General features: G+C 39.5%; 1 protein-coding gene across 8 annotated transcripts in view; it reads left to right on the top strand.

Moving 5' to 3' along the window:
- The window catches only part of TDRD7 (tudor domain containing 7), a 54,622-nt gene that overhangs the window by 30,030 nt on the left and 9,358 nt on the right, over nt 1-15,234 (top strand). For all 8 annotated transcript variants that reach the window (XM_064437827.1, XM_064437828.1, XM_064437821.1 and 5 more), the window contains 3 exons: nt 9,079-9,659; nt 13,164-13,350; nt 14,973-15,084. In XM_064437827.1, the coding sequence (XP_064293897.1) occupies nt 9,079-9,659; nt 13,164-13,350; nt 14,973-15,084 (880 nt within the window). The remainder of the gene's footprint in view (nt 1-9,078; nt 9,660-13,163; nt 13,351-14,972; nt 15,085-15,234) is intronic.

The raw sequence follows: 15,234 nt of genomic DNA on the forward strand, positions 1-15,234 counted from the left end.
AGATGCTTCCATGATTGATTTCTGAATTATTTCTGCCTTGTTGGGTAGTTACACTGGGATTGTCTGGAAACCTTGGAAGAACAACAACAAAAAAAAAGCCTGATGTTTCCCTCAGTACCTTCTTAAAGAGACAGCATGACCTCTTATTTAATGCATACTGATTAGTAGTAGCTTAGTTGCAAACCAGCAGGCAATAAACATTGTAATACGCTTTCAGCATCTCCAAGTTCCTCATCTGAGGACTATGCTGTGGACAGTGTCACTTCTGAATAGCTCACATCCCTAAACTCTTCTTTGAAAGGAAGTAATTTAATTTTTGACTTCTGGGAAATGATTGTTTCTGTGTTTAGATTACACCCACCAGTAATGGAAACTTTTCCTGTCTAGTGAGTTGAAGTCTCCAAAAATCACTATCAGCTGTAGGTTGATGATCTTGTTTTCAGTCTTCACCTTTCAGGCAAGAGGACCTACTTTAAAGAATGAGGCTGACCGTGTTCTCCATCAGTTTGTTACCTCCCTTCCTTTAGGTTAGCCTGCTTAAGAATCTTGTTTATAGCAATGTATTTTGCACAGCTAAATGCAAAATATGAAGTGATTACGTAATGTCTAGCACTCACATATTATAGCCAAGCCTTAATGAGCAATTGGACTGAGAATAAATATGCTCACTGCCCTTATATAATACCCCAAAAGTCTTGCTATCCCGACAGGCTTCAGTCAGGAGAAGAGTTGTCTGCTTCAGCAGTTCTCTTGGTCAGGTCTGCAATGTTGCTGAATTGTGTGCTTTTGCCTCCAGCAAGGCTAGTCCTCTGAGAAAAGTGATGACTGGTGGTGACCCTTTCACCTTCATTTTTTTCTGTCATCATCTTATGCCTTTCTGTTAGATCAATTACTTTGTCATTAATCTTTGAGCAGTTAGTGATCCCCATTTTAGCCACTGTACCTGTCTCATTTCTTATCTTTCTGCAGATTTTTCTCACAAGTCTTTCTTACAACTTAGCAATTTTTTTTTAATAATTCTGAGCCAAAGTTATGTAGCTCTGCTGTGTTTGAGCTCAGCTTTGAATCATTGCACTCCAGGCAACTGAACCCCTGAGGGGGGAGAGAACATTACAGTGGAGGTATGAAGTGTGAGAGGGATGCAGACTTGTAAACAAACAAGTGGGGTTTGGTTTTGGGTTGGGTTTTTGTTTGTTTGTTTTTTGTTTTTGAAGTCACAAATAACCCAAAGGTAATAACAAATTTATTTTTGGTACTGGCAATGTGTCTAGTGATTCCCTTTGCAGTCTAATTATAAACCCCCTTACTAAGTGGTATGTATGTTTAAAAGACTTTTTCCTTGCACATGCTCAGCGCTCCTCAATTACTTGCACTCTGTGATTCAGGCGACAGCAATTCAGATATGGCAATTCAGGAGAAGACTAAATTCCTACATATTTTCTCAGAATGTTTACTTGAATTTCCAGAGTTACCTTCCAAAAGCTTTTAGTCAATTAGGCAGCAGTAGGACATTAGGGAAGGTCCTTGCATGGATGTATAATTGGTTAAAAGATTGGAAATGTAGCGAGGCTGAAATGGTTGATCTTCAGAAAGGCAGGAAGTCATCGTGGAATTCCACAGCAGGGACACTTAGACACATGCTGGTCAGGATTGTAATATGTGAGTTGGTAAAGCGTGCAAATGCAAGTTGAGCTGGCTAATAATACAGGGTTGTTCAGGGTTATAAAGGCCAGAGTTCTCTGAAGAAGTATGGAACTTCCTAATACCAGGTTGCTGGCCGTAAAACTGCAACTAAGACTTAACTACAGCAATAGACAGGAAGGAGTGTCATTACGTTTTAAAAAAAAAGTTTTTTCTGTGTGGACTGTTAAGCTTGGGACAAGAGATCTTGGCATTTATAATAACTTCATTAAAATGTTGGCTCAGTAGGAAAAAATGCAAGTGATGAGAAGTGCTTGAAAAGGAATAGAATAGAAAACAATTTTTCAGTTGGAAGGGACCTATCAGCAATCACCCAGTCCAACTGCCTGACCACTGTAGGGCTGACCAAAAGTTAAAGCATGTTATTAAGGGCATTGTCCAAATGCCTTCTAAACACTGACAGGCAGGGGGCATTGACCACCTTTCTAGGAAGCCTGTTCCAGTGTTTGACCACCCTCTTGGTAAAGAAATGCTTCCTAATGTCCAGTCTAAACCTCCCCTGGCACAGTCCCTCTTTATTCACAAATAACAAATCTAGGAGGTCATCTTTCCTAGTTGGCTCACTTAGTACTTGTGACAAGAAGTTACCTTCCACAAACTTGTAAGAATTTCCCAGAATGCTTGTCACAGCAATATAGTATTCTCAGTTGATGTCTGGGAAGTTGATATCTCCTGTAAGGGCAAGGGCTACCGATCCAGAGATTTTTCCTAATTGCCTGTAGAATAACTCATCAGTGCTGTCATCCTGGCTGGGCGGTCAGTAGTAGACACCCAGTGCAACATCTCCTTTGTTTTCCATCCCCCAATCTTCAGCCAGAGGCTCTCAGCCACATCATTGCTAACTGTAAGAGCTGTACAGTCAAACCTCTCCCTTACACACAGTGCAACTCCTTCACCTCACCTGCCCCCTGATCCTTCCTGTAACTCTCCATGCCAGCACTCCAGTCATGGGACTCATTCCACCAAGTCTCGCAATAATGCCAGTGATATCATAGCTCTGGGAACTGACCAATGCTTCCAGATGATCCAGTTTCATTTTCATACTGCATGCATTGGTGTACAAGCATTTCAGATATGCTCCTGAGCCCTCTGTGCTCCCAGAAGCAGCATAAATGTTGCTGCTAGCATTGCCACCCTCAGGTGATGCCATGCCACCCCTTGGCTTACCTTGAGCTCTTCTGTTAGTATCCCCTTCTCCCAGTGATTCTAGTTTAAAACCCTCTCAGTTAGTCCTGCCAGGTTATGACCAAATATGCCTTTTCCACATGGGGACAGATTGATCCCATCAGGCCCCAACATACCTTGCACCTCAGAGGTTCTTCCGCAATTATAAACCCCAAGATTTTGGTGGAGGCACCAGTCCTAGAGCCAGGCATTTGTATCTTGGGGTCATCAGTTTCTTCCAAAGTCTCTTCCCAATATTTAGAGGATTGAGGAAAATACTACCTGTGCTCCTGAAGTTCTTAGCATTCTTCCCAGGGCCCTGAAATCTCTTTTGTTTGACCTTAGACTTTTTGTTGCAACATCATGTAATACCCACATGAAAGAGCAGGAGCGGATAATAGTCCGAAAGCTGTACTAAGCTATTCAGTCATCTGGTGACACCTTTAATTTGGGCCCCAGGGAGGGATCTAACTTCCTGGGTGGTATCCCCTCTCTTAACAAATGGGGTACTGCATTCTGCTACATCTAGCAGCTGAGTTTTTACTGTAGCGTTCAGAGTGAATTAAACAGGTCTGCTCAGGGAAGAGGAGGATTGCTCCAGTAACCAGTTGTATTCCTTGAGCAAGTAGTTCTGTCAGGTTTTTACTCTCAAGGAAGGAACTTCTGTACCATGATTAAGCTGTGTGAAGCAAAAGCCATAATTCCAAAATGAGAAATGAACTTGAGACAATAAAAAATTCAGCTCTAATTATAAAGTAATAGATAGTATGTTATTATGAGCTGGAATTGACTTTGCACATGGAGGAGATGATGGAGTGCGTTATCATGGCTGGTAGTATGAATGAAAGCTTACACAGTTTAACACAAGCCCTGCAAACTGTCTCTTGCAGATGAGCTGTAGCATTGTGATAGCATTCTTTTGCCATGCTTGTTGAAGAAATCCTGTTTGGTCTGACAGTTCTCTATAGTGGGTATCTCAGTACCAGACTCAGAGCCACTAGCCATTTAGAATGGAGTTCAGTGAACAGAAGACATGTTCTGCCTAAAATTTAACTAGATATGTTGTATATAGTACAGCACAGGGCAAAATACAGTTGGTATCGGCCTCACTGAGAAGATGGTGTTATAGTACGCGTGGAAATGAGCCAGTTGAGGACAAAAGATCCAGAATAACTTTGCTGTCCAAACACAGTGCTAGAACAGGCTGTAGCTCAATGTTCCTAAAGCTCAGTCTTACTGATGAGTGGTTAGGCAACATGATGAGCAACCAAATGAAGTCAGACTCCATTTGACAGCATCTTGCTTTGTTTCTGCCTCGCATACCCTTGCAACTCCTCGTGTGCTAAATCTTGCACTTCTCTGACCCCTTAGGAAGACTTCACTACATTATGAGCTGAAAATCAGTGCAGCCAAATGAACTTCTGACAAAGGTGTCTGCTGATCCTCAGTGCTGGCATAAGGTTCTGAGGAATAAGGGCAGCCCTCAACAGTCTGGAGTTGTTAGATTGGCTCAGCTGGCTTATTGCATGAGAGTTTCACTTGTAACTATGTTTTCAGAAGTCAGAGTCTCAAAAGCGTGATGAACTGTGGACAATGATTGTCTTCACTGTGATGTGCAGCATAATGAAGTGGGAGCGCAAGGAGGATGGACAGAAGGGGGCAACCTAAAGACACATCTGAACTTTGCAGAGCTTACCACCCCAGACCTGACCACTAGCTGAACCTGAACAAGGGATATCTTGGCAATAGGGACCCTTTAGTCTAAACCACAAAAGAAACTACAAAAATATGTCCAGTATGACTTGTATTTTAACATTTAGGTTTAAGCACAGAAGTAATGACTACCAGAAATAGAAAGGTTTCAGTCATTGCAGCATCTGAAAATTTTTGCTTCAGTTGAAGGGCTGAAAGTATCTTCTGTATTTGTGATGAAAAATCCAACAAAAATTTATTGTTGTCATTGCCAGTCTGAATATCATAACTGATCTTTTCTGCGCCCTCTTTATGAAACTGACATACCTGTCAGGGTTAGTGACTGAAAGGCTATTAAATCAAAAACCTTTCTAAATTATTTTGCCTTCCTTAGTATTGTAAGAGGCCAGTGATTTTTGAAGGTAGTTCTTACATCCTGGTAACTGAAATTCAGTTGAAATTCAGTTGAGCTGAGCCAGTTCTTCTAACATTGCATAAACATTTCACAGAATCACAGAGGTTGGAAGTGACCTCTTGAGATTATCTAATGCAACCCCCCTGCTCAAGCAGGGTCACCATGAGCAGTTTGCCCAGGCTGTATCCAGAACAACTGATTGCATATTGGACTAGTAGCTGTAGAAGCTGGAGTGGATCCCAAGGGTAAACTATAACCAGGTGATGTAAGGGGCTTCCACGGCTTTGTAAGGAAAAGCTTACTGTGTCTGATGCCACCTTGTGCAGTGGGGATCTTCAGCCTTTCAAGAACGTTGCACAAATCTGCTTTTTTTTTCCCCAGAACTGGCTACTTTGCATGCACATTCCATGGCTTGGTAGCTTAAACTCTGTTGCTTTCAGAGACAGCTACTTAGAAGAGCAGGGAGGAGTGGAGCATTCATGTTGAAACAGCAACTCACCATGGCCTGGGGAGAACTGTACCGTAGAATGCTTGGGCAAAACCAGTGGGACCTGGAGTTGTAGTGGCTACCTCTGACAGAGAAAAGACACTGTCAGCCAAACGTATGGATGCAAGGTAGTGCTAGTCAAGGTCAGGAATAGCTTCCTCACTGCTTTGAGCTCCAGCTTGCTGGGAATTGGACTTCATGTACTATTGAGGAAAGTCGGGTAGATGAGAGCTGCCTTCACACTGAAGCATTTGTGTAAGGCGCCTGTCAGCAAAATATGTCTGTATGCAGTCTGTGGTACATATGCCATGGTAGCTAGCTTCTGTGTTGCGTATTTAAACCAGATCTGAAAGAATTCATATATCACACTTCTGATAAATTATTCTCACTGAATCAAACTTATAGTTCTGATCAGTGTGTTTTAGAGCAGTTTTTGAGGACCTGTCATGCAGGAGTCATGCAGCCAGACCTTTCCTGTTTGCCCCATGTGATGAGACTGTCACTGACATTAAATGCTAACTTCCACTGTGTGTTTCCTTTCCCTACCTTGTAGAAGAATGGCAGAAAGTAGCTGCGTATGCTAGTTGTGAATGCAACCCTGAAAGTGAAGGACACTTCCTCTGACTAGAAAGTCTCATTTCAAGGAGATGTCTTCTTCACTTTCTTCCTGGAAGGTGTTGATGCCCTAGGAGTTTACTGGTGTATCTGCTGTTTGATTATCACTGTACACACAGTGGAACAAGACTGGGTGTTATCTTGGTCATTCTGGCATTGCAAAGTGGATCCTTCCTTTTGTTTATATATCTTAGTGTAGTGGTTTACTTGCACGTTGTCAAACACACATACGTAAAGCTTTTGTCCTAGCAACACATACAGGAGCATGTCTGCCTTCATCCCCTCTATAGGTGTATGTCAAAAGGAGTGGACTTGCTCTTTCGTGTTCCACTTGACTTACTTAGTTGCAGTGACAGTATTGGGAGATTTTTTTTATTTGAAGCTTTATTATTTTGGGCTCCAGATTTTAATTTTTAAGAGCTCAGACTTAGGACAAAAATGTTTTTCTTCTGTGTAGGATGACTTCAGTCTCTGTTGCCTGATAATACATTCTGACAATGGTTGATTCTGCTTTGTGCTCTTTAACAGAGATGATGGCAGGCATGTTGTGCTTGCAAAGCAAGCCTGCCAGCCGTACTAATGGGAATTACCTTGCAGGCAAATCTATAAACTCAACTGGGAGCAAAGTTGAGATATTTGTGCTAAAGAAAGGGTGGCTGTTTCGAAGTGGTGCTCACAAGTGAAGCTGTTTGCTTACAATTAAAAGATTCTGTAGTGTTCTGTGTCTTCTTGCAAGAAGTGTTGTGTTTCTTCTGTGCAAGAAATAGTCGCCTAATAATGTCCACCTGGGCTTATTTATACTAACGTAAGCTGAAACAACTTACAGAAATAGCATTTTTTTTCTGTTTCTAAATGGTTTGCTCAGTCAGCATCTACAATCTCTTCAAAACAGAGCTTCAATGCCTAGAAAACCTCAGAGATATTATTGGAGTTAAGAGGCTTAAAGGTCTCTAAGGATCTTCTCTTTAGTCTGATGCCACTCTTTATTGTGTAAGATTTAATAGTCCTGTCAGCTAAAATTTATTCATCTCTGTTGCAGCACTAGTTAAAAAGAGCTAGTTAAGAGAAAGGGTGAATAAAGGTAGACCTCTGCATCCAGCTTCTTTCAGGATGAACTGCCATACATTCCAACACAGCCTTCTCAAACCGATTGTTGTCGTGATAATGGCAAGTATTTTCTGGAGCTAAAAGTTTCCCCGGCTAGTCATTTAAACAAATTTTTCAATCTTGTGCATGGCCACTTGGGCCATACTTATCAGTTCCTCTGTCTCTAGGATGTCATTACCTGCCAAGATGGTGTGCCCTGATTCTTTTTCTCTGGGCCACTTGATATACTTTGTTCTCTTGACTGTCTATCAAAGCTCTTGCAAGGCTTTGGTAAGTTTTTGTTTTGGTTTTTTTTTTAACCAAGTTCCTTCCTTCACCTATGGTTCAAGAGGCACAATAAGATTCCTGATACCAGAGAGTACAAATGTAGGTTCTTCCTGTCACGAATCACTGAGAACATTTTTAGTGCTTCTAGATTGCATGGCCAGACATGTTTTGTCACCTCTTATACCAAGCTGACTAGCAGAGATGCTTAAGAACTTGGTGAATGTACCACTGGTATATTAAAGGCCTTTATATTATTTGTTTATATTTTATCCTATAGTAGATACATATTCTTTAGTAAATGGACACTACCCCCTCCTCCCCCCATTAAGAGGGAATGTCTCCTTGGTTTAGTGACCCTACTTGGAAAGACTCAAGTCTTAAAGCCTATGGACTCATTCGCATGAATTTGGGGAGCTGAAGGTTGTTAGATAGGTTTGTTTGCCTTCTTCTGTCTTATTCTTGCAGAAAGTGTTACCACCCTGGTTTTCACTAATAAAGGATTCAGACATGGCACCATGAATGCACGAGTATTCTCTAACATGGTTAATATTTTCTTATATCTACGAAAACTGTTTCTTTTGTGTTGGTTTTAGATAGCACATGTGCTAGTGTTTGTGGGAGATAGCAAGTGATTCAACTATGCAATGTTTTGTTCATTGATCTGGCTCTGAAAAGGACTTTGGTGGGATGTGGACCAAGGAAACTGAAGAAAGTTGTTTCCTCTAAAGAGAAAACACCAAGGTGGAGCTATGTAAACTTTCATAACTTTACTGCAGGAGTTATTCTTGCTTTGGGACCTGTGTGAAAACACTGACAGCTTTCATTATCTCCATTCTGCATAGATATTCTTGCTAAGCTATGGTTAGATTGATCTAGGTTGAAACTGCATAGCTTTAGGAAGTGGAGTTTTATTGTAAGCTTATTTCTGCAGTTCTCAGGATGATGCTTTCAAGATTGTAACTTCATACCATGAGAGATGCATATTATTGAACTTAGCAAAAGGTAGAGACGTACGGACTGGCAAAACATCTGCATCTGAAGGGAGGCTGTGGGCATGGTTTAAAATGGCCTGATCAAACTTATTATGAAATGATCCAGAAATTTATTCCTTAATTTCAGAACTTTTTTAAAGAAAAAATAATTCCTTGAGCGTGACAGCAGATAGCCTTTACAATGCTGTTGGACAGGTGTCCTCTTGTTTCTGAAGTATACAATCAAGTCCCCTTTCCCTCAGTAAACTGAGACAGAAACTTTTGTTTATGACATGCTTATCTGTGTTAGAAGACTGGGGGGAGTTAATGTGCAAAAGACCTAAGATTGTGGAGCGTGTCATCATCTTCTGGTCCTTCTAGGAGAAAAGAGACTGTAATTCTTTGGAAGCAAGTCCAAGTTGTATTGCATAGATTAGATATTTGCCCTGTACTGATGTAGTCATATGTGTTTGGTATCCTTCAAAATGGAGGAGGAAGCATACAAGAAATACTACCCTGTAGTAACTGCCTTAAGCTTAGTTCCCTGTGGAGGTCCAGTTCAAAGTCTGTGTAAAATGCATGTTATAAAAATGTAATTGGTAAAATGTTTTATACTTAGAGATGCAACTGATTTTTGACTCTACTTCTTGTTTTCTAAGGTGGAGAAAGTACACAGGGGTGATCAGATGGATGGGCTTCTTTATCCTGCTAAGAAAACAGCACCAACAGCAAAAAATGTTACGGAACAAGAAAAGGCATCTCAGAATGTTCCTTCTTCAAAAGCCGACCCTTTGTTAAAACCAAATGTGGAGACTACCCCTGCACCACTTAGTAGTGACTTCAAGCAGAAAGTTGTTAACATCTTGCTGAAGTATTCCAGTGGTCTTTGGGCTAATGCACTTCCCAAATTGTACCAAGACACTTACCAAGTAAAATTCCCAGAAGACATTCTAAATAATCTAGAGTTGCTCTCAGATGTATGTATAGTGGACTATGTGTCTGAAGTTCCCAGAAAGGCCATCCTCTATGCTAAACCGCAGAGACTCATTGATGAAAATCTGAATGTCACTGAGAAAGTCCAGAGGCATGATGGTGTGAAGGCCACAGCTGAACAACAGTATGAAGAATCCAAGGACCAGTATCCAGAGAACATAACTGTTCCTCCTCTAATCATTCCATCTGAAGGATCTGTGTCTGTCATGGTGTTAGAACTGAAGAACACTAATGAGGTCCTAATTAGGCAAGTTTGTACTTCAGAATCTATCTTTTTTGCTTTATTTATAAATCCACATACTCGTATTGTGCAGATCTGTATTAAGAGAAGAGATGAACAGGAGGTTGCAGGAATTCATTTACTTATTTTGGTAATGAATCTTAAGGATCCTTTTGTGTGCTTAAATGGAAATTTTCTGAAACTTTTTCTGTGCTGAGCTCATCAGTTTTATCTTTAGCTTGTCTGAGAATCAAAGCAGATTTGACTTGCTGTTGGAAGACTTTTTAAGATAACCCTACTGTGACGCATGGTAGTATTCAGATATTGCTGCAGTACTTATTAAAATTTGTTTTACTTCTAAAACTGCCTTACTACTGACTAGGTGTGACTTGAGTGTGTTCAGGTTGCACTGCAGTTTTCACTTTTGGGGAGAGATGAGCTTCCATCCAACAATAAACTGCTAGTGCTTCTTTGTTTGATTGCTAATCTGCCCAGCCTTAGAGGACAGTGTAAGAAGTGGATTGTAATGGCTATCTTACTTCTGTGTTATTGTACTGTTTCAGGAAATACCATTATAAGCTTTGTATGTTTCATTGTTGAGATAAAATACATAAACCGTAGCAGTTCTTTAAAACTTAACAACCAACCAACCAACCAAAAAACCAACCAAACACTTTTTATAGAGTATATTTCATTATGAAAATTATTTCAAATCAAGCCTAATCTTAAAGGGTTTTATATGTCACTTCAAAGGATGAATCAAGCAACTGCATGGTCATGTGCTATATTGTCAACTTTGGTTTTTCCCACTAGTTTTGGCAGTTTCAGCTTTCATTAGGCAGTTTTAGTCATTCTCAGATATCCTGATTAGGATTGAAATAAGTACGTGTGCAGTTTACCTACAGACCCTTTCACAATGAAATACCCTGCTCCTCATTGCTGGTTGGCAATATTCAACACACTAGCCTTGAGGCTGAAAGTTAGATATCCTTTTTCTCTCTAGCTATCAGTGATGTATTGGAATACTCAGCCTTGAACTTCCTTAATGTGTCAGTCCACCATTTTAGCTTCCTGAAGTTATAGAATCTTAATGGCTGACAATCTATAGTGAAAATGCTGATACTTTGGTGTTATGAGAGAAATTCTCATTTGAGAATGTTGCCATCTTTGTTTAGCTGCTAGCACCATTCCTATATTGTGCTTTTTCTCAGATAAGCTTTTTTTGTACATTGCTTAGGCTTTTATTTTGTATACTGATATTACCACAAAGCATAATTTAAGGTTCTTCAGCATTAATATTTGTGTTGTCTCCGGCTGGACAAGTCAATAATTTTAGCGAAGAAGACACAGCTGGAATTTGAGTAAGCCTAATAATAAAAAACAGAAATCACAGGAGGAAGAACTACAGCAAAGAAAGGAGAGGCTTTATGGTTTAACTTGTTCCTGTGAGAGCTCTGTTTTAATTTAGTCTAAGACATGAAAGATTATGAAGATTAATAGTGCCAGGAGAGACAGCCAATTTAAGACATGTAATCATCTGTACATAGAGATACTGAAACAGTTAGACATGATGGATATTCCATGTTTTGTATTGGGAAGAGCAGGAACAAATTATCTGGCTCTAACTTCCAGTTTACCATGCAGGTGGGACTTCACTCTGCAAAACTTTCCTTCTCACGGTACACCTTTTAATTCTGGCAGCATTGATAACTTGCTATATATGTGGAGTAATAAATCTTAGCTTTCTAATCTAAGAAATTATAAGTTATTTTAAGGATGTTTCTACTAATTATTTGGGGGAATGCTTCGAGTTCCATGGATTAAACTACCACATGGCACTGATGAGCTGAGAGTGACCATGTTAAAATTTCTCTAAAGCAGCAGTTCCCAAATTTTCGACCATGGTTCTTAGACAATATTAAAGTTTCTGAATTTGTCAGCTCTGTGTAGGTATGTGGTGGTGGTTAGTGGTTTCTTGGCCGTAAATACTGAAATGACTACTTAGGGTTATCTATGTACTTCATGGGCAAGGTCATTTGTCTTCAAGATTAAACTAGCCCTGAAGGGAATAGTTTTTTGCCATGACAAGAAAATGTTCATGTAGATGTATAGGAAGGAAACAATGCGTGGACTCACCTTTCCCATGCATGTACTTTCTCCTGATCTACACAAGAACTGTGTAGTGGCTATTGGTTGATGTTGATTTTTGCACGATTGATAAAATCAAGATTCCTCTTTCTGTATGGGGAATGGAGCAGTATCTCTTTACTTTCCTGGTATGTAGCTAAGTGTTAGGCTGAAACCTTTTAAATGCAGTACTAATTAAGACAAAGCTGGAAGGTTTGGTGCTATTTCAAGTTTGAGACAATTATGTGCAATTCTGTAGGAATTCTGATGTAGTCAGAATGAAAGTGAGGTGGCAGAAACACTCCTAGATATTTGCTATATCTCTACAATAGTATGATTGAAGACAGAGATGATACGCTAGGTGCTACATTTGAATTCTTATAAGAAATAATTAACTGTCACCTTTTACTTCAACTACCTTGAGTTTCTCTGCTACAGCTCAGACACTTTTTTTCTCCTTTTATGTTTTTGAATAGACAAAATTTTAAAGCTTGTTTCACGATGGAAGCATATGCCTCTGTTCCTTTCACAGAGAAGCAGCAAGCTTTATGTGACGTGAATTGGTTGCACTTGAGATTTAAGAATGGTACCGAATGCACATTTGCAGTGTCTGGCCACCTGCACGTAGATAAATCTCTAACACACTTTTCTGAGGTAGCTCTCCAAGATTCTTTTCTAAAGAATCTGAAAAATAATTTTTCAATTGGCTTTGAGCAGCCAAAAACTTCTTCAGTATGATGCTTACCTATTACCAGACAATAGTGATTTCCCATTTGGTGTTTTCAGTAAGTTTATGTAGTTTAATAAAGAAGATCTATGCAGCACAAACTGCTTCAGTATGAACTGTTAGGTCAGTGGCCTAATATCAGGATTGTTCTGAAGGCCAAGAGTAAACAGCACATGGTTTGACAGCTGATTTGTGAAGTTATTTTAGATACTTTGTTTTTGATCTACCTCAGTGAAACCTGATTCAGCTGGTGTTTGTTAATGACAGAGTAACTTCAGAGATGATATGTTAGTTTTCTTTTATACTTGGTCTTGGATACTACTCTCCTCTTGTGGTCAAGTTGCTCTGACTAAAAATCTAGTTGATCATGTTAGATTATACGCTGCTGGACCACATTTACTGCCAACAGAAGTGCTAAATATTATGTCAGTTACTTTTCTGTAGCCCTGTTAATGGGAAAAGAGTTTGGATACTGATGTACTTAGAAAATGTATATGTCCATGATTTACTTATACTCTTATATGCATATAAATGTTCTTAGGTTTTTATTCAGCTTTTTGAAGTTGCATCCTAACTCTTATGGTGTTGTGTTTGTGGTTTGGTTTTTTTTTGTTTTGTTTTGTTTTTTTGTTTTGGTTTGTTGGTTTTGTTTTTTTTTTTTTTGTAAAATACTGTAGGTATGTAGGCAAAGATTATTCTTCTGCCCAGGAACAAATGGAAGATGACATGAAAGCATACTATAGTCAGAACAGTACAGTGGCACGAGCTCAGTCTCTGAGAGTTGGGCAGCTTGTTGCAGTACACGCTGAAGAAGATGCCTGGTTGCGTGCTCGGATAGTTTCTCTAGAAGACAACAGAATAAAGGCAAGCAATTACTTCTTTGGGCACTTCAATAAAAACTTCAAACAATCTTGGTTTTTTTTACATACATAGTCAATACCTAAATATGCTGAACTAGCATTCTGTCCTTTCTTGCCCTGAAGTACTTCTATTTTCAGTTATATGAGAAATTAAGACTTTTATGAATTTATGTGATTGCCATATTAAATGGCCTTTCAGGCTTTTATCCATTTCCAGTTTTGAGTTTTGGGGTTTTGGTTTGGGTTTTATATGGGGCTGGGCCCTATAGCACTTTTGTACTGAAAATGTGCCTTTGATAGTCTTGGGAGGAATGGGTGTAGTAGCATTATTTGGAATGGGACAGAGGAAGGGAACAAAATTGAATTGCTGGTAGATCTTGTTTGAAGTCCTGTACTGTAGTATAAATTACATGCACTAAACAGCAAGGCAATGAGAAAGATACGCTTGTATTCCCTTCCAGGCAGATCTGGTACTCTGGGTTCCAGATGTAGTAGGCATAGATACGCAGTGTGCATTTCAATTAAACCCCTTTGAGATTATTTAACTCCTTTCTTAAACTTTTCCTGGGCCAAGCAGACTCTTCTTGCCATCTGCACTGAAACTAGAATATATGATAGAAATGTAATAAAAGTTTCAAACTTCTCAATTATTTCTTGCCTAGTCAAACACTAATGATACCTTTTAATTCTTTGTTCCCCCGAGTTAACTGACTTTTTACCCAGGTGTACTTAACACACTTCTAAAGTTGATCCATTTCGTAATTACTTAAATGGCATATGTATTAGAATTGAGGTTTTTCTGAAAGTTAGTGTGATACCCTTCAGCTGGAACTTGGAGCAGGGTGTCAGAACTCTGTTTTGTGAAAGATTACTGGGTTTAGGGAAGTTACAAGGACGTTGGTAGCAAGCTTGCCTCTAATTTCTCTCTAGCTAGAGCAGTCAGCCAAAGGAAAGCCACCTGCTTTATTGCAGCATATGCTGATTATCCTCTGACACAGTGTTCAGACTCCCTTTTCAATGTTTGGTATGCAGACATTTTGCATGATAGAGTTTAGAAAAAACTTGTAAAAAGCCCTGCCAGAGCCTTCTTTCTCTCACTTTAGTGCCAATCATTTGCTGCCAATCAGCAGTTTCCCCACTGGTTTCCTACCTTGACTGGTATTTGTACCAAAGTTACTATAAGCATATATCAAAATTATTCTTTTAATGCTGTAAAAACAAAAGGCAAAACATAGAATGGCACTTAAGTGGTATTTGACTTCTCAACACTTTCAAAACTTGACAAATAAAAAATGCCACTTTTATTACCTTTCTTCATGTGGTTTGAGGTAATATGTGCCAAGTCCTTCCAGCACTGTTCCTATTAAGAGCTGGGATTCTGTGGAATAGTTGGAGAGGATGGTTTTACAGAGATCTTAAGAAGAAATCTTTCCCTGAAAACTGAACATTCAAGCAGTGAAATAAACATGCGATTAATGGCATTATGTAGTACTAAATTAGTGAAAAGTGATCTGTCTGTGGCTGCACAGAGAATGTGGTAACTGAGTACATTTTCCCTAGACTCAGGAAAACTTACTTACAATCATATCAATGATCTTATGCTTTTATTCCCTTATCCATTATCAGGTAAGCTATGTGGATCATGGCTTCAGTGAGTTTGTTGAAAGCAACAGTGTGTACAAACTACAGAAACAGTTCAATTCACTTCCATTTCAAGCTGCAAAATGTAAACTGGCAGGTAAGAGAAAGCCAATGTTGACTATACAGCTTGCTGTTGCACGATTTATGGCTCGAAGCATCTCAGTCTGGGAGTTTTGATCCTTGTTTGGGATAACTCTATGTATGTTAGATTTTGTCCAAGACAGCTAATCTGGGCAGACACAGGTAG

This window comes from Phalacrocorax carbo, chromosome Z, assembly GCF_963921805.1.
Source record: "Phalacrocorax carbo chromosome Z, bPhaCar2.1, whole genome shotgun sequence".
Lineage (NCBI taxonomy): Eukaryota > Metazoa > Chordata > Aves > Suliformes > Phalacrocoracidae > Phalacrocorax > Phalacrocorax carbo.